Source organism: Chelonia mydas, chromosome 15 (genome assembly GCF_015237465.2).
Source record: "Chelonia mydas isolate rCheMyd1 chromosome 15, rCheMyd1.pri.v2, whole genome shotgun sequence".
NCBI classification, from domain to species: domain Eukaryota; kingdom Metazoa; phylum Chordata; order Testudines; family Cheloniidae; genus Chelonia; species Chelonia mydas.
This window is the reverse complement of record NC_057856.1, coordinates 26,025,703-26,044,592: the sequence shown is the minus strand read 5'-3', so window position 1 is coordinate 26,044,592 and position 18,890 is coordinate 26,025,703. Positions and strand designations below refer to the sequence as shown.

The 18,890-nt window shown below is 41.7% G+C and overlaps 1 protein-coding gene across 1 annotated transcript in view; it reads left to right on the top strand.

Annotated features, from left to right (window-relative positions):
• KDM2B (lysine demethylase 2B) overlaps positions 1-18,890 on the top strand; it is a 166,993-nt gene that overhangs the window by 115,570 nt on the left and 32,533 nt on the right. The window contains 1 exon segment of the mRNA XM_007058291.4: positions 1,108-1,194. Within this exon segment, the coding sequence (XP_007058353.2) occupies positions 1,108-1,194 (87 nt within the window).

Sequence of the window (18,890 nt, the reverse complement as noted above, 5' to 3'; positions counted from 1 at the left end):
TGAGGGGGGTTCGCCCGTGCAGTGCTAAATAGCCTCGAGGCAGACCATGAGGGAGGGAGAGCACATGTGCGGGCTCAACGGGATACTGCTACCAAAAATCTCCAATTAGAGGTGCAGGGGCACACAGACACCTAAAGTGGAGCACCCATAGGGACACACATCTCAAAGAACCATCGTTACTGCACAAGGTGAGTAACTTCCTCTGTTTCCCATGGCAGAAGCAGTATGAGCCAGTGTAACCCACTCGCAAGACATCCAGTACAGAGCATCAGAACAAAAGCATTCAGAAAAAAGCCAATTTCTTTGCTTGATACCCTGGCCTCAAATTATCCATAGCCGGAAGCTTTGTTAGTAAGTGTTCAGAAACCTGAGGGCCTTACCCGATTCACAAAAAATTGAGCAGATTTCTACAGGAAAGGTAAGAATAGGTGTAGGGTTGCCAGTGGAGATGACGGTGCTCTTCATCTGAATGCTGATGGAGCTGACCTATTACAATTTGCAATGCTCCATCTTGGCTTAAGCGCCTGGTATCTGAAGTACTCAGATACCCTGATGATAGCTGTGTCCCACACAACTGATGGTGATTATTAATTATTTTTATTTCCATAGTGCTTCCATCCTTGTCATGGATCAGGACCCCATTGTGCTAGGTGTTGTTTAAACAGAAAACAAAAAGATGTCTTATGACTGCAGGAGGTAGTATTGGTGGACTTGGGTCTTTCCATTGTCTTCATAAGGCTTCATTGCTTTTGGTCAGTGTTTTTCATGTGCTTTTGAACATTGGCTACAAGCACACATGCGTGGTATGTTGTGTTTTTTTTTTTTTAAGGGTGCTTTAGGAACCTAATTTTCCATTAATAGTACATTATGAGATTTGTAATTCCTTTGCACTCTGTGCAGAAGATTTCACTTTAAGTGAACCATGAATTTTAGCAGCTGGATAGGGAGGTTTATAGTGGATTGAATGTTTGGAGGTTTGGAAATTATCAAGTCATTTACAACCACAAAGTTAACCTAGATAGACAAAAGTAACACTCTTCCTACTATTCATCTTTTAAGTTTCAAAAATAGCTCTCTGACTAATTAAGCTGCTTTCATTTGAAACAGAACATTCTGAAGGAACATGCTGATGATGACCAGAATCTTGCCATTTCGGGGGTCCCTGTGGTAGCCTGGCCTAAGAAGACCACAAAGGTAATAAGTCACATTTGCTATCTTTGCCTGCTAATCATTTCAATTCAAGGTTTCAGTATTCATTCTGCTATTGTTTGATAAGATATTTAGGGGCTGTTAGCTTTCTTATGATTGATCCCATATTTTAATTGGCTTATAAGTCAATCAGATGGTGAAACACAGCATTCAGATGCTTCCATAGGGAGAAACTGTTTCACTTCCAGTTTTAAAAAAAATCTGTTTAATCCTTATTTACGCATTTGAATCTTTTAAAAACAACTAGAAATTGTACTGTTTTCAGACACTTTTCACATTCATGCAACAAGAGCATTAATGTAAAAATTTGAAATTTGACAACCAGTTATTAAACCATGATAAAGTCTGAGAATGTTCCACGTGCAGGGCCAGTGAGATTCCATGCGCAGGACCAGACAGACAGGCAGAACTGTAGGGTCTCAATGTGTGGATGAGACGATGGTGTAGGGAGGAACGGTTTAGATTTATTAGGAACTGGGGAAACTTTTGGGAAAGGGGGAGCCTATACAGGAAGGATGGGCTCCACCTAAACCGGAGTGGAACCAGATGGCTGGCGCTTAACATTAAAAAGATTGTAGCACAGTTTTTAAACTAAGGGCTCTGGGGAAAGCTGACAGGTGTGGAGGAGTACATGGATCAGACAGAGACATCTCTTAGGGGAGGATCTATTAATGGAGATTCTCTATGTCCTAGTAAGAAGGAGAGGATGGAAAACGATAAAATACAGGTAGGATATGATGAGAAAATGAGAAGTAAAAATCTTAAATGAACCAAACTGTACCATAGAATCTTTATAGATAGTAATTCCATGCTCTAATAAGAATATAGCAATAGGGATATATTACCAACCGCTTGACCAGGATGGTGATAGTGACTGTGAAATGCTCAGGGAGATTACAGAGGCTATAAAAATGAAAAACTCAATAATAATAAGGGATTTCAACTGCCCCCATGTTGACTGGGTACATGTCACCTCAGGACAGGATGCAGAGATAAAGTTTCTTGACACCTTAAATGACTGCTACTCAGAGTAGCTAGTCCTGGAACCCACAAGAGGAGAGGCAATTCTTGATTTAGTTCTAAATGGAGCACAGGATCTGGTTCAAGAAGTGATTGTAGCTGGACCGCTTGGTAATAGTGACCATAATATAATTAAAATTAACATCCCTGTGGTGGGGAAAACACCACAGCAGCCCAACACTGTAGCATTTAATTTCAGAAAGGGGGACTACACAAAAATTAGGAAGTTAGTTAAACAAAAATTAAATGATACAGCACCAAAAGTAAAATCCCTGCAAGCTGCATGGAAACTTTAAATAGAGTCTCAACTTAAATGTATACCCCAAATTAAAAAAACCAAAAAAAGTGCCACTGTGGCTAAACAACAAAGTAAAAGAAGCAGTGAGAGACAAAAAGGCGTCCTTTAAAAAAGTGGAAGTTAAATCCTAGTGAGGAAAATAGAAAGGAGCATAAACTCTGGCAAAAGAAGTGTAAAAATATAATTAGGAAGGCCAAAAAAAGAATTTGCAGAACAACTAGCCAGTGACTCAAAAAGTAATAGCAAAATTTTTTTAAAGTAAATCAGAAGCAGGAAGCCTGCTAAACAACCATTGGGGCCACTGGACGATCGAGATGCTAAAGCAGCACTCAAGGACAATAAGGCCACTGCGGAGAAAACTAAATGAATTCTTTGCATCAGTCTTCACGGCTGAGGAATGTGAGGGAGATTTACAAACCTGAGCCATTCTTTTTAGGTGACAAATCAGATTTAGGTGTCATTAGAGACGGTTTTTGGAACAAATTGATAAACTAAACAGTAAAAAATCACCAGGACCTGATGGTAGTCACCCAAGAGTTCTAAAGGAACTCAAATGTGAAATTGCAGAACTACTAACTGTAGTTTGTAACCTATCATTTAAATCAGCTTCTGTACCACATGACTGGAGGATAGCTAATATGATGCCAGTTTTTAAAAAGGGCTCCAGAGGTGATCCCGGCAATTACAGGCCAGTAAGCCTGACTTCAGTACTAGGCAAACTGGTTGAAACTATATAAAGAACAAAATTGTCAGACACATAGATGAACATAATTTGTTGGGGAAAAGTCAACATGTTTTTTGTAAAGGGAAATCATGCCTCACCAATCTACTAGAATTCTTTGTGGGGGTCAATAAGCATGTTGACAAGGGGGATCCAGTGGATATAGTGTACTTAGATTTTCAGAAAGCCTTTGACAAGGTCCCTTACCAAAGGCTCTTAAGCAAAATAAACTGTCATGAGATAAGAGGGAAGGTTCTCTCATGGTTGATAACTGTTAAAGATAGGAAACAAAGGGTTGGAATAAAAGGTCAGTTTTCAGAATGGAGAGAGGTAAATAGTGGTGTCCCCCAGGCGTCTGTACTGGGACCAGTCCTATTCAACATATTCATAAATGATCTGGAAAAAGGGGTAAACAGTGAAGTGGCAAAATAAGCAGCTGATATAAAACTACTCAAGATGGTTAAGTCCGAGGCAGACTGTGAAGAGCTATAAAAGGATCTCACAAAACTAGGTGACTGGGAAACAAAATGGCAGATGAAATTCAATGTTGATAAATGCAAAGTAATGCACACTGAAAACATAATCCCAACTATACATATAAAATGATGGGGTCTAAATTAGCTGTTACCACTCAAGAAAGAGATCTTGGAGTCATTGTGAATAGTTCTCTGAAAACATCCACTCAATGTGCAGTGGCAGTCCAAAAAGCAAACAGAATGTTGGAAATCATTAAGAAAGGGATCCATAATAAGACAGAAAGTATCATATTGCCTCTATATAAATCCATAGATGTGGTACTCCTATACCGTGAATACTGTGTGCAATGTGGTTGTCCGATCTCAAAAAAGATATATTCGAATTGGAAAAGGTTCAGAAAAGGGCAACAAAAATGATTAGGGGTATGGAACGGCTGCCGTATGAGCAGAGATTAATAAGATTGGGACTTCTCACCTTGGAAAAAAGACGACTAAGGTGTGATATGATAGAGATCTATAAAATCATGACTGGTATGGAGAGAGTAAATAAGGAAGTGTTATTTATTCTTTCTCATAACACAAGAACTAGGGGTCACCAAATGAAATTAATAGGCAGCAGGTTTAAAACAAACAAAAGGAAGTATTTTTTTCACACAACACACAGTCAACCTATGGAACTCTTTGCCAGAGGATGTTGTAAAGGCCAAGACTATAACAGGGTTCAAAAAAGAACTAGGTAAGTTCATGGAGGATAGGTCCATCAATGGCTATTAGCCAGGATGAGCAGGGATTGTGTCTGGGGACCTGGCATTGGCCACTTTCGGAAGACAGGATGCGAGGCTAGGTGGGCCTTTGGTCTGACCCAGTATGGCTGTTCTTCTGTTCTTGTTAATGGTGGTGCCTGTTTAAAAACTGAGAATTGCTTATACATGTAGTAAATGTTTTTGACGGGAGAGAGGGTGTTTGACTCCTGTGTTCTAGTCCCAGGTGTGTAGCCTATGACAAGTCACTTATGTTCTCGGTGTCTCAGTTTCCCCATCTGTATATTGTGAATAATACTCTTCTTCTTTCACAGGGGTATTGTGAAGCTTAATTAATGTTTATAATTCATTTGAACTCATTAGCTGAACAGTGATGAAAAAGGACAGTGTATTTAAATAGTGGCATATTTACTAAATTCCACAGTTACACAACCCTAGCAGCAGCTTTGTTACATTAGAAAATGTTTTATAGCTATACTTTTATTGTCCTTTTGTATTCTATTAGCTTCATAATACATAGTTTCTCCAAAATATCAGTCAACAAAGATCACATTTCTTTCTGAAAATGTGTTACTTACTATTGCTACAAGTAACTCCTAAGATCACTAGAAAGAGATTAGAGAATAAAATTGTTTTTCTCTTTTTTCCAGTTTGTCTACTCTTTGTATAATCTCTTTCAGCCCTTCCCTTCTTTGGTCAATCAGTTCTCCCAGTTTATGTGGCTCTTTCACATAGCAACAAGGAAGAGTGAAACTTAAAAAAAATTGTTGAGATTGTAAACCTAAAAAACATGTCAGGGAGGACTGAGGCAGATGTAAGACCTGAAATACTTTTCAGTTATTTTTTTTTAACTTTTTATTTTTTAGATTTCAAATTGATCTCTCATTAAATACACATTTATGTTCTAGATGCAAAAAGAACGAGGAGTACTTGTGGCACCAGCAGTGTTTATAGTGTATAATATATATATTTTTAAACCTTTCTAATTAAATAATTACCACAGAAATTAGGTGGCACCAAAGGAGCCAAATTAGTAAATGACATAGGTCTTAAAAAAAACTGTGTAATTTCATCCTGACTTGGGAGAGTGGAATGACCTTCAAGTACCTGCTTAATGGAAATAACATGTTTTAACAACCTGGGTAGCTACCTGAGAGATAGGGATGCCCTGCCATGAGGGCTCGCAAAGAAATCTCTGTGTTTTAGAAGCCTTCTATGGGTATGTCTACACTACGAAATTAGGTTGATATTATAGAAGTAGATTTTTAGAAATCAATTTTATACAGTCGATTGCTTATGTCCATAGTAAGCGCATTAAGTCGGTGGAGTGCGTCCTCACTACTGTGGCTAGCATCAACTTACGGAGTGGTGCACTGTGGGTAGCTATCCCACAATTCCTGCAGTTTCCGCCTCCCATTGGAATTCTGGGTTAAGCTCCCAATGCCTGACAGGGCAAAAACATTGTCACGGGTGGTTTTGGGTATATGTCGTCAGTCGCGGCCGCCCCCCACCCCCACCCCCCCCCGTGAAAGCAACAGCAGACAATCATTTCGCGCCTTTTTTCCATGCAGACGCTATGCCCCGGCAAGCACGCAACCCGCTCAGCTTAGCTCACCGACACCGCCGCTGTTGTGTCCTGGGTGCTGCTGGCAGCAGATGGTGCAGTAGGGCTGCTAACCATCGTCATACACTGCTTCTGCTGCAACTCTGCTCTGCTGCCATTGTTTCGATAGTGAATTTCTCCATGTTGTCTGTCATGGGCTCCCGGCTACGTGTGTTCTTCCTCGGGAAATGTGCACGGTGCTAACGGTCGTCCTCCACTGTTTCCGTTGCAACTCTGCTCTCCTGCAGACGCCATACCACGGCAAGCATGGAGTCCGCTCAGATCACCGTGGCAGTTATGAGCATTGTAAACACCTTGCGCATTATCCTGCAGTATGTGCAGAACCAGGACCTGCAAAAGCAGGCGAGGAGGTGATGGCAGTGCGGTGAGAAGAGTGATGAGGACATGGATGCAGACTTCTCTCAAAGCACGGGCCCTGGCAATTTGGACATCCTGGTGGCAATGGGGCAGGCTCATGTCATGGAACACCGATTCTGGGCCCAGTAAATAAGCACAGACTGGTGGGACCGCATAGTGTTGCAGGTCTGGGATAATTCCCAGTGGCTGTGAAACTTTTGCATGCGTAAGGGCACTTTCATGGAACTTTGTGACTTTCTTTCCCCTGCTGTGAAGTGCAAGAATACCAAGATGAGAGAAGCCCTCACAGTTCACAAGTGAGTGGCAATAGCCCTCTGGAAGTTTGCAATGCCAGACAGCTACCCGTCAGTCGGGAATCAATTTGGAGTGGGCAAATCTACTGTGGGGGCTGCTGTGATCCAAGTAGCCAGCGCAATCACTGAGCTGCTGCTATAAAGGGTAGTGACTCTGGGAAATGTGCAGGTCATAGTGGATGGCTTTGCTGCAATGGGACTCCCTAACTGTGGTGGGGCGATAGATGGAACGCATATCCCTATCTTGGGACCGGACCACCTTGGCAGACAGTACATAAAGCGCAAGCAGTACTTTTCAGTGGTGCTGCAAGCACTGGTGGATCACAAGGGACGTTTCACCGATATCAATGTGGGATGGCCAGGAAAGGTACATGACACTTGCATCTTCAGGAACTCTGGTCTGTTTGAACAGCTGCAGGAAGGGACTTACTTCCCAGACCAGAAAATAACTGTTGGGGATGTTGAAATGCCGATAGTTATCCTTGGGGACCCAGCCTACCCCTTAATGCCATGGCTCATGAAGCCACAGACAGGCACCCGGACAGTAGTAAGGAGCTGTTCAACTATAGGCTGAGCAAGTGCAGAATGGTGGTAGAATGTGCATTTGGACGTTTAAAAGCGCGCTGGCGCAGTTAACTGAGTCGGGTAGACCTCAGCGAAACCAATATTCCCATTGTTATTGCTGCTTGCTGTGTGCTCCACAATATCTGTGAGAGTAAGGGGGAGACATTTATTGTGGGGTGGGAGGTTGAGGCAAATTGCCTGGCCACTGATTACGCGCAGCCAGACGCCAGGGCGTGCTGCGCATCAGAGAAGCTTTGAAAACCATTTTCATGACTGGCCAGGCTACGGTGTGACAGTTCTGTTTGTTTCTCCTTGATGAAAACCCACCCCCTTGGTTCACTCTACTTCACTGTAAGCCAACCGTCCTCCCCCCTTCGATCACCGCTTGCAGAGGCAATAAAGTCATTGTTGATTCTAAATCATGCATTCTTTATTAATTCATCACACAAATAGGGGGATAACTGCCAAGGTAGCCCCAGGGTGGGGGGGGAGGGGAGGAGGGAAGCACTGGGTGGGGTGGTGGATGAGGGGAGGAGGGAAGGACAAGGCCACACTGCACTTCAAAACTTATTGAATGCCAGCCTTCTGTTGGTTGGGTGCCCGGAGCCGTGCCCCCTCCCCCCCTCCCCCGTTCTTGGGCTTCTGGGTGAGGAGGCTATGGAACTTGGGGAGGAAGGCGGGCGGTTACACAGGGTCTGCAGCGGCAGTCTGTGGTCCTGCTGCCTTTCCTGCAGCTCCACCAGATGCCGGAGCATATCAGTTTGGTCCCCCAGTAGCCTCATCTTGCTCCTGCCACCTCTCATCTCGCTTGTCCCTCCTGTCCTCTCGTTCATTTTCTGCTTTCCTGGACTCTGACATTGTTTGCCTCCATGCATTCTGCTGAGCTCTTTCAGTGCGGGAGGACTGCATGAGCTCAGAGAACATTTCATCACGAGTGCTTTTTTTTCGTCATCTTATCTGTGCTAATCTCTGGGATGGAGATGATAGGGGAAGCGTTGAAACATTTGCCGCTGCAGGAGGAAAAAAAAGGAGAATAGTATTTTAAAAGACACATTTTAGAGAACAACGGGTAGACTCATGGTGAACCAAGCTGTTAACATTACATAGCACGTGTGCTTTTGGTACAGGGTCGCATTTTGCCTTTTATATTGAGGGCCTGCTGGTTTGGTGTGAGAGATCACACACGCAGGGCCGGGCAACAGAATTCGGCTTGTAGGCAGCCATGGTAAGCCACAGTCTTTCGGCTTCTTCAACCTTCATAACGTGGGAATAGTTTCAAACAGCAGTGCCCTCCTTTCCCATACCAAGCACCTGGTGGGTTGGCCATTTAAAAGGAGGGGCTGTGGTTTTCGGGTTAACATGCAGCACAAACCCAACTAACTCCCCCCCCCCCCCCCCCCCCCCAATTCTCTGGGATGATCACTCTCCTGAGGATAACACAGAGAGATAAAGAACAAATGTTGCTTGAATGCCAGCAAATACCGGGACCATACGCTGCCATGCTTTGTTATGCAATGATTCCAGACTACGTGCTACTGGCCTGGCATGGTGAAGTGTCCTACCATGGAGGACGGAATAAGGCTGCCCTCCCCAGAAAGTTTTTGCAAAGGCTTTGGGAGTACCTCCAGGAGAGCTTCATGGAGATGTCTCTGGAGGATTTCCGCTCCATCCCCAGACACGTAAACAGACTTTTCCTGTAGCTGTACTGTACTGTACTGGCCACGAATGCATCCCAAGTCTTCAGGGCAAATTAATCATTAAACACGCTTGCTTTTAAACCATGTATTATATTTACAAAGGTACACTCACCAGAGGTGCCTTCTCCGGGTTCATGGTCCGGGAGCCCGCCTTGGGAGGGTATTGGCTCCAGGGTGATAAACAGTTCCTGGCTGTCGGGGAGAATGGTTTCTCTGCTTGCCTGCTGTGCGCTATTCTCATCCTCCTCCTCCTCATCTTCCTCATCCCCAAAATCCTTATCCCTGTTGCATGAGACTCCCCCCTTGCAGGTGTCCATGGACAGGGGTGGGGTAGTGGTAGCCCCCCCCAAATTGTTTGCCTCTTTGGTTTTTTGGTAGGCTTGCCTGAGCTCCTTAATTTTCATGCGGCACTGCTGCGGGTCCCTGTTGTAGCCTCTGTCCATCATGCCCTTAGAAATTTTTTGCAAATATTTTGGCATTTCGTCTTTTGGAACAGAGTTCTGATAGCACGGATTCGTCTTCCCATACAGCGATCAGATCCACTACCTCCCATTTGGTCCATGCTGGAGCTCTTTTGCGATTCTGGGACTGCATGGTCACCTGTGCTGATGAGCTCGCCACGCTGGCCAAACAGAAAATGAAATTCAAAAGTTCCGGGGCTTTTCCTGTGTACCTGTCTAGTGCATCTGAGTTGAAAGTGCTGTCCGGAGCAGTCACACTACCCCAAATTCGACCCGGCGATGTCGATTTCAGCACTAATCCCCTCGTCGGGGAGGAATACAGAAATCGATTTTAAGAGCCCTTTAAGTCAACAAAAATGGCTTCATCATGTGGACGGGTGCAGGATTAAATCGATCTATCCGTGCTAAATTCGACCTAAACTTGTAATGTAGACCAGGGCTATGGAAGTTTCATTTTTAAATAAATTATGAAATTATATGGAGTAAAAAAACTATTAGCCTAATTTTCAAAGGGGTCCTGGATGGGGGTGGGGGGACCTCTGAAATTGTACAAGGAATTTTGTACTTGCAACTTTTTGCTCAGATATTTCTTTCTGCATTCATTTATGTGCCCACCCATACACAAAACATCTGATCAGAAACTTGTAGGTGTGTAAGTGATGGTATAGTTTAAGAGGCTGCTTTAGAAAATGTGGCCCATTATAATTAACTAATATTTAGGAGTTGACAAACCCATCAGAGCTGGGAAATTTAAAATGAGAGTCAACACTATCCTCGGCTCCTCAGCGAGTCTTTAATGGAGTGTTAGTTTTACTTGTACATTTCCTGGCTTTGGGGGTTTAAAGTTGAATAGATATTTTTGAAAGATTATTTTTATTAGTACTTTTATTCAGTCAAAGTCCACTTAACCAAAACTGTTTGTTAGCTGAAATTAAATTGGCTGTACTGAGCACAGTTGTTCAGGATACAGGGTTTATCTATCATCCAAAAGCTGTTGCTAGTAAAAGCTGCTGATTAAACCACATCCTAGAGGGCAGTTGGCACAAATCTTTTAATTTTTTTCTTTTCCTTGGTTATTCTTTGTTGTTGTTTCACAGATTCCACAAATCAATTGGTCTACGGTAGTGCAAGTCGTACTCTGGATGCCACTGCATGCAATGTGCTTGTGTTGCCACTAGCCCCTACTGCAGAAAATAAAAACAGTAAAATATTGTTATAGACTCTCTGTTTGAATATAAATGGACAAATCTTTACTGGTAACATTTTAGTGCCTATGTGACTTATTTTGACTTCACTTTTGAAAATGTGAGTTAGGCTCCTAAGTCATGTAAACATTTTTGAAAAGTTTACCCAACCACGATGGGCAGATGGAAGGTGCTTAGATACTACAGTAATGGTTAGCAATAAAAAAACTCAGGATATAGATAGGCAGCATACTCTCCGCTATACCACTATTGATAGCTGCTTATTTTGTCACCTGTTGAGAAGCATTAAGTGGAGCAAGACTTCTGTGACCAGAGGACAAACAATGTGTGGGATTTATAAAATAAAGCTAACAAAAAATGTGATCAGAGCTTTTGTGCTGCATCCCTTGGGATTGTGGCTTAGGGTAACAACTAGGATCTTAATACTGATGTGTGAGTTTTGTAGGTTTCAAAGTTTGTTAGGCTTCCTGTTCACCTTTAAATTGGAACCCTTGATGTTTATTTACAGTAACATTGTTGAGGATGAGAAATGCAACATTTTTGTGTTTTAATCTTACATCTCCTTTGAAAACCCATTGGCTATGTGTGTTTTAATGTTTTTGATACCTTTCTTTTAACTACTATAAAAGTCAGTGCAAGCATCCCAGTGCTGAAGAACAACCTTGCAATGACAAATGAATACACGCTAGCAAGCATGAACAAACATGGGGGGGAAATCTATAAAGAATCAGACTTCGGTTTCAAATTTCCAAACAAGAACAAAGATTTAAAAAATATGAAAAATCCCTTTTATTGTTCTCTTTAAAATATGTTTTTCTTAATCTGTAATTAGCATGAATCATTTCTTGAGATAAAACACAAAAATGCATTTTCGGTGGATAATGGACAAATAATTGTGAGTTGGTATTTTCTCAGTGAAGTTCTGAATGGATAAGTATTCATGTCATACAAACCATCGCCACAATTGGTAATAGTCCTCTTGTATCGTAACAGAGAAGCCAATGATTGAATATGATAGGGAGACTTGTCTTAAAGTTGGTTCTTTGAGGCCAGGGTTGAAGCACATTGGCTAGGCAATGTGGGGGGAAGCTTATGTAAGGAGAAAGTGGGGGTATTTCACAGGCCTTGATTTCCCCACCCCCTCTTTTCCATCTCAAAGCCCCTTTAATGAGGGAGAAGATTTGAAACAGAGGAAAAATCCTTCCTAGTGGTAAAACTGGTCAATAGAATGTTGAGTCTTGAAGGCCTTAAGGGTTCCATGACTGTTGAACACAAGACAGGACAGCTGAAGCCATATGGGAATTTTTGTTTTTGTAGTGCACGATATATGAAGCATACCAAATATGTAACAGTTCCTTCTCAAGGGCCTTAGAGTCTAATGAGACAGCAAGTATCCTACAGCACAGTACCACACAGAGAGAGAATGGCAAGAAGAGAGCATTGGAGCTGGGATGCTGGCTACAAGGGTGAGGAATGTCATCTCATTCTAAGTTCATGAAGAAAAACTAGAGAAATGAAGTGAAGGTCAGGAAGAAGAGGCAGTGAGCAGATTACATGGTTCCTGCTGTCTTCAGGGAGAAGTCACCAGAAGAGATTTAGAAAGACAGAGCAACAGGTGAAGAAGGAAGAATAAAGCCAATGCTGAATGCCAAAACTTACAAAAGAAAAGGGAAATGATTCTAAAGAAAGGATGGGAAAAGCCCAGAAATGAAGGGAAGAAGGACGGAAGTGAGAAAGCAGAGAAAGGAAGTAGGAAAAGTTTGAGGAGAGATGCAGAAAATGAAAGACCAGAGAAAACAAAGAGCAGAAGAAGAGAACCACAGGCAAAGCAGAAGACCCCTGTGGAGAAAGAAAGTGAATAATTTATACTGGGTAAATAATCCAGTAGTATAAGGGCTTGTTTAATTATGATATTGAATTGCTATTGAAAGAAAATTCATTTAATAATCTGAATTGCATTAGAATAATCTGCAAATAATATTTTCATATTTAAAATTGAGTCATAGTTAGTATTATGCATTATCAGCATGTATGAAGAGCCACCAGCATGCTCAGCTCTGTACAAGATGCAAAATAAAGCTAGTCCTTGCAGAATCTAAAATTCTGGGGTCTCTTGCTAACCCTCTCCCCCAAACTCATGATTCACAATGAGTGAACTAGTGGATACACGGGCATGTTAGCATAGCTGGGTATCAGGAAACACCTTGCACACATTGCAGTCCCCCTCCCCCCTTACAAACTTGTGCTGCATGGGGGATGTCTTCTGCTAAGCCAGCCCCACTATGTCTAGGCACTGTGTTAATACAAATAATAATAGTAGGTCTCAGATTAATGGCAAAATATCTCTATAATAAAGAGAGAACTTCCCTTCAGCTTAGTTGAACAGGGGAATGTCGTTTACCAGCCAGCATGATTACCTTCATGCTCCTTTTGAATTCAGAAATACAAGTAGTCCGATTTGGGAAATAGTGAGCCATTTCCTTTACCTTTCTAGCCCATGGCATGATGAGTGAGATCCCGTAGGGATCAGTTCTGGGTCCGGTTCTGTTCAGTATCTTCATCATTGATTTAGATAATGGTATGGAGAGTACACTTATAAAGTTTGTGGACGATACCAAACTGGGAGGGGTTGCAAGTGCTTTGGAGGATAGGATTAAAATTTAGAATGATCTGGACAAACTGGAGAAATGGTCTGAAATAAATAGGATGAAATTCAATAAGGACAAATGCAAAGTACTGCATTTAGGAAGGAACAATCATTTGCACACAAACAAAATGGGAAATGACTGCCTAGGAAGGAGTACTGCGGAAAGGGATCTGGGAGGCATAGTGGACCATAAACTAAATAAGAGTCAACAGTGTAACGCTGTTGCAAAAAAAAGCAAACATCATTCTGGGATGTACTGTATTAGCAGGAGTGTTATAAGTAAGACACAAGAAGTAATTCTTGCATTAATTAGGCCTCAACTGGAGTATTGTGTCCAGTTCTGGAGACCACATTTCAGGAAAGATGTGGGCAAATTGGAGAAAGTCCAGAGAAGAGCAACAAAAATGATTAAAGATCAAGAAAACATGACCTATGAGGGAAGATTGAAAAAAATTTGTTTTTGTTTTTTTTTAGTTTGGAAAAGAGAAGACTGAGAGGGGACAGAACAGTTTTCAAGTGTGTAAACAGTTGTTACAAGGAGGACGGAGAAAAATTGTTCTTCTTAACCTCTGACAAGAAGCAATGGGCTTAAATTGCAGAAGGGGAGGTTTAGGTTGGACATTAGGAAAAATTTCCTGTCAGGGCGGTTAAGCACTGGAATAAATTGCCTAGGGAGTTGGTGGAATCTCCATCATTGGAGATTTTTAAGAGCAGGTTAGACAAACACATGTCAGGAATGGTCTAGATAATATAGTCCTGCCATGAGTGCAGGGGACTGGTCTCGATGACCTCTCGAGGTCCCTTCCAGTCCTATGATTCTATGGTCTCAAAGTGTACTAGAAATATTACCTTCATTCTAAGAATGGTCTTCATATTAAAGGATCCTCCCTGGACATGCACCAAAAATGCACTCTGTTCTGCCTCCATTGGTCTCTATCTGGAATGTATAAAATAAGACTGGGATAAAAGACCCTGCTGCCTGTTAATGCTCTAGGGTTCTTGGAGACATACAGCTCAATATGCTGTGGGGATGCTCCAGAGTTAAAGGATTTGGGGAGGAGGTGTGAGGCAGGATTTCTCTCACCCTCCAGTGATACTCCCACTCATGCCACTGTTGCTGATACAGGGAGCAGTTTCATGGGCTGTGGCTCTCACAAATTACCAAGTACTTTGGCATCACTCTGTCTCCAAAATTCTAATGCTGCAGAGCTAGAAGGTTGCAGTTGTCTAGCACATGAGAAAATGGACTTGAAAATGTGATTTTTGCAGCCTTGGAAAGCCACTGTTGCTTGATAGCCAAGATAAGTGCTCCATTGATATGCACTGTAAACATCTGCATCACGCTTCCATTTTACATTCTCCAGCCGTCCTATGAACTACTCCTCTTCTCCTTCACTTCATGCTTTCTTCTCTTCTTTTCCACTGGCTGCCCTTTCCGGGAAGCTGCATTCCTGTATCTTTGGATTACTATGTAACTTTATACTGACTGAAAATCCAGAAAAAAATGAACTGGAAAAAAAAAAAAGCCCCAAAACTAAAGGAACCCTAACTGCTAAGATTAACACCAGCCCTTTGAATTATGCAATAGACCAGTTCATCCACCACTGAAATGTAACAACTGTGTATCAACACACAGGAACATTACACTCTGCATGGAGCTGTATCTTAAATCTGTTGGAAAAGAGTAGTTAGTGCAGAATTTAGTGTCCTGCTTGGTAAGCAGCATTTCTTTTTTGTGAGCATGTTAACCCTGCACTCTGTGACCTGCTCTGGCTATGATTGGTTTCTGGGATAATTTTTAAGATGTTGGTTTTGAGCTTTGAACCTCCGAATGGCCTGGGACCCACCTATCTATGAAATCATCTCTTTCCCCATGACACAGTGCTACAGCTGTGGTCAGTGGAGGCACGTGAGCTGAAGCCCCTTTAATATAAGAGAGTTGGGGCAGCTAGCAATGTTTCCTCCATTAAAGCCCTGGACCTTTGGTATTTGTTTCCTTCCCAGATCTGTAATAGCCCAAGTTTGTTAGCCTTCAGGATATTACTGCAAAGCCCACTTTTTCTGCCTTTGTCAAGGGGAGAGAGTGTTTCAGTAGGGTTGGCTAGTGGTGAGGTGAGGTGTGATGTTGGTGGGGATTGTGTGGGGAGGCAATTAATTTGTGTTATATTTCTGTTGCCACTGTGTTATTTGAGCTGGGATAATTATCAGGTTTGTTTGTTTATTTTAGTAAAGATAGTTAAGGGTGTCCAGAGCATCGGATGGACTCTCTCTTATTATAGTTCAGTAAAAATTTGAGTAAATACACAGTGGTCTAGGACAGGCAGTGAAGATAACCTGTCCAACTGAAACTGTAAGGGAAGTTAGGTGGGCAGAATATCATCCCTGGTGTCAGAATTAGGGCATTGGGACTAATGCCTCTTCTCCTGAGAAGAGTGTTAGGAACTGTAACATCACCACAAGGGTTAGGACCTAGATTTAATGTCTCATCTGAAAAAGGGCATTTGTAGCATAACCAAGCTCCATAGCAAGATGCTTGGATAATAATTTAGTCCTATGACAGGTCAAGAATCTTAATTCATAAATACCACTATTAGTTATTGATTTTATGTGATGAATAATGCATTTTTAAAGTTTACTCTCCAAAAAACTCTTGTTCCGGTTTCCATATTATGCACGACTGCAGAAGCTCAGAACGCAGTCATTATTCCAAGGTTTGTATGGAAACCAGACTGAGACTTTTACTGACTTCAGCCCCTGATAATTAGATATTTTACCTGATATCAGCTAAATAGAAGATTTAACAAAGATCAGTAAAAGAAGGCAAAGAAAAGTTACCACAAAAATGCTTGGTTTGGGTCATGTTAAAAACCAGATTGCACTTCACTCTGAGAAGCATTTGACAAAGAAAAACTGGTTTTGGACAGAGAAACACTGATCTTGCTGAGCATTCACAGCTGCCACTGAAGTCAGTTGGCATTGCAGATGTTCAGCATCTCTCAGGATCAAGTCCATGGAGCAAAGGGGTTTGTCTTTCCCCCATTTTGATTTTATTGCTAAAGGATATCTGCATGAGAATAAGATGTTGGCACTCATGTGCTTCTGCTGTTTGTGCCTCACTTCAAGTTATTATCTCAGTTTATGACAACATAGTTTTCATAGAGATTATGATATTGACAAGGCTTCTATATGACTCCACATGAGATGCAGTCAGAGCAAATGATTCTTAATAGAAAAAAGGCCTTGCTTTCAGGTAGTTCTCGTTATGACCTGCTCTACACTTAAGTTTTATTAGTATAACTGTCAAAGGTGTGATTTCTTTTTCAACTGAAATAGTTATGCTGATAAAAGCCTTAGTAGGATGTAGTTATATCACTATAAAGGTGATTTATTCCAGTATATCTTCTTCTGCTTCCTGAATCCAAATAAGCTGTACCCAGTATAAGCACTTTTTATATGGACTACATCCACATGGGGGGAGGAGGAGTTGTCATTGTAACTATACCAGCATAGTTAAAGCAGCAAAACTATCTAGTGTAGACAAGCCATAGTTATATGAAAGGAGGGAAGAACTAAACCAGAAAATATTCTGTATGGTAGAGTTGTTTCTAAAGATGTTTGTCAAAGGTTTCTTTTAACAGTTAGCTGCTCCATAATGGTCAGATTTTGGGGGTACAGTTATAATCCGAAAATTGCTATAAAATGATGGGGTAGATTTAGTCTTTTCAGTCATTCCAGATCACTTTCGCTCCATTTATAAGTCAAAAGCATATTTTTTCTATCTGCAAGCCTTGCAAATTCTCCTTGGGATCTGAGAAGCAAGGTGGGTTCTTTTAAGGAGATGCATCTTCACTAGAAATACAGATTCTGCCATTAAAACTCGTTTATCAGTTTTGTCAATTATGCATAAGGCCGACTAGATTCCTTTCTACCATAGTTGTGATGGCTGGGCAGCACGGCTTGAAATGGTCTGGGTCATTTTTAAGGCTTATATCTTGTCCTCCAGAATCACCATTTTCTTAGTTATGTCTCTAGCCTTTGTAGTTGGAGAGAACGCCTTGAAAATGTGAACCAAGTATAATTGATGCAGGGATGTATGCCTCAGTTTGCAGAGCCTGAAGCAACAGCTCTGAGAGCTATGAAGTGCACCATTCATATTAATGGGGTATTAACTCAGATGTCCAGTTAAAATAATTTAAATGTCAACAGTGTTAACTTTCATTGCTGATTTACAGAGGTAGGTGATTTATATTATGATTTGCACAATCTGACATTTCTTTTTGGTGTCACCTGTGGTGATTCTTGGGAGATACTGCAATTTATTTCCCCCCTAATATGGCTCATGGAGTCAAAAGGCTCAAGGGGAGTAACAGAGCCCAAGGATGGGCATCTAAACCTCTCTCCTCAACTAGCCCAAGCATTCCCACAGAACAGTGGAAGCCTGGTCTGCCCTTGTTGCAGTTGGTGTGGGACCAAGCATCATCCTTCCTGACTCTAGTAGCTGCTACTCCTCCCTCTGTTGGAGGCTGTCTGCAGACTCAGGCAGACTTCTCTATATTGGTTACACTTACTTCATGTTTTCAAGTTTTCTTTGTAGCCATTAGGGCTACAAACAATTTTTTTTCACGCAAACTTGGATTCTGGAACCCAAGACACCTGTCTGTTGTGCCTATGCCTTAATCTAGCCCTGCTTGTAGGTGTATTTGAACCCCCCTGTGGGGGAGCCAAGCCTGAGAAGTCAAGCAGAGTCTCTCAGATTATATTTTGAACATTTGCACAATCTGCTGTGAGTGATGTCTCATCTCAAGTGGGCAGAGCTTGGGAGAGTACTGCAACTCCTATTTGAAATCTGCAGGGTATTACCAACAGAAGTAAAGCCAAGGAGCAGATATCATTTTAAGGTACACAGAGTAAGAATAAATCATATTTATATAATTACTTTTCTGATCTTAGCAGCTCCTTTGATCCACAAATACAACCACATGCAGAGTGTAGATCTGATCTGGTGTTGCTATCTAAACAATTTTTTTAAATGCCAGTGTCTCCACCTAGAGTTCCACCCAGCACTTTGAATTTGTCCTTCTGGATTCTATTTCTTTTGAGGTTCAGAAGTAGTTGTCAAGTGGATGAGATGGTTTCAGCACTAAACATTTTCCTCACCTCTTTTTTTCTTCTTGAAGGGGCATAATCGACTTCTCCCTGACAAGTATTTTACTTAATTTTGTCACATATAACAGCTGAGATGATTTATAACTGATGGAGATGAGAGAAAAAATACACACTTCTCTGACATTTGTTTACCTGATACGTTTGATTGCAATTTGTGTATAGCCATTATTATAATGAGGAGTCCGGTGGCACCTTAAAGACTAACAGATTTATTTGGCATAAGCTTTCGTGGGTAAACTCCATACATCTGAAGAAATGTTTTTTTTATCCACGAAAGCTTACACCCAAATAAATCTGTTAGTCCTTAAGGCGCCACAGGACTCCTCGTTGTTTTTGTGGATACAGACTAACATGCCTACCTCTCTGATACGATGTCATTATTGTTTCCGCT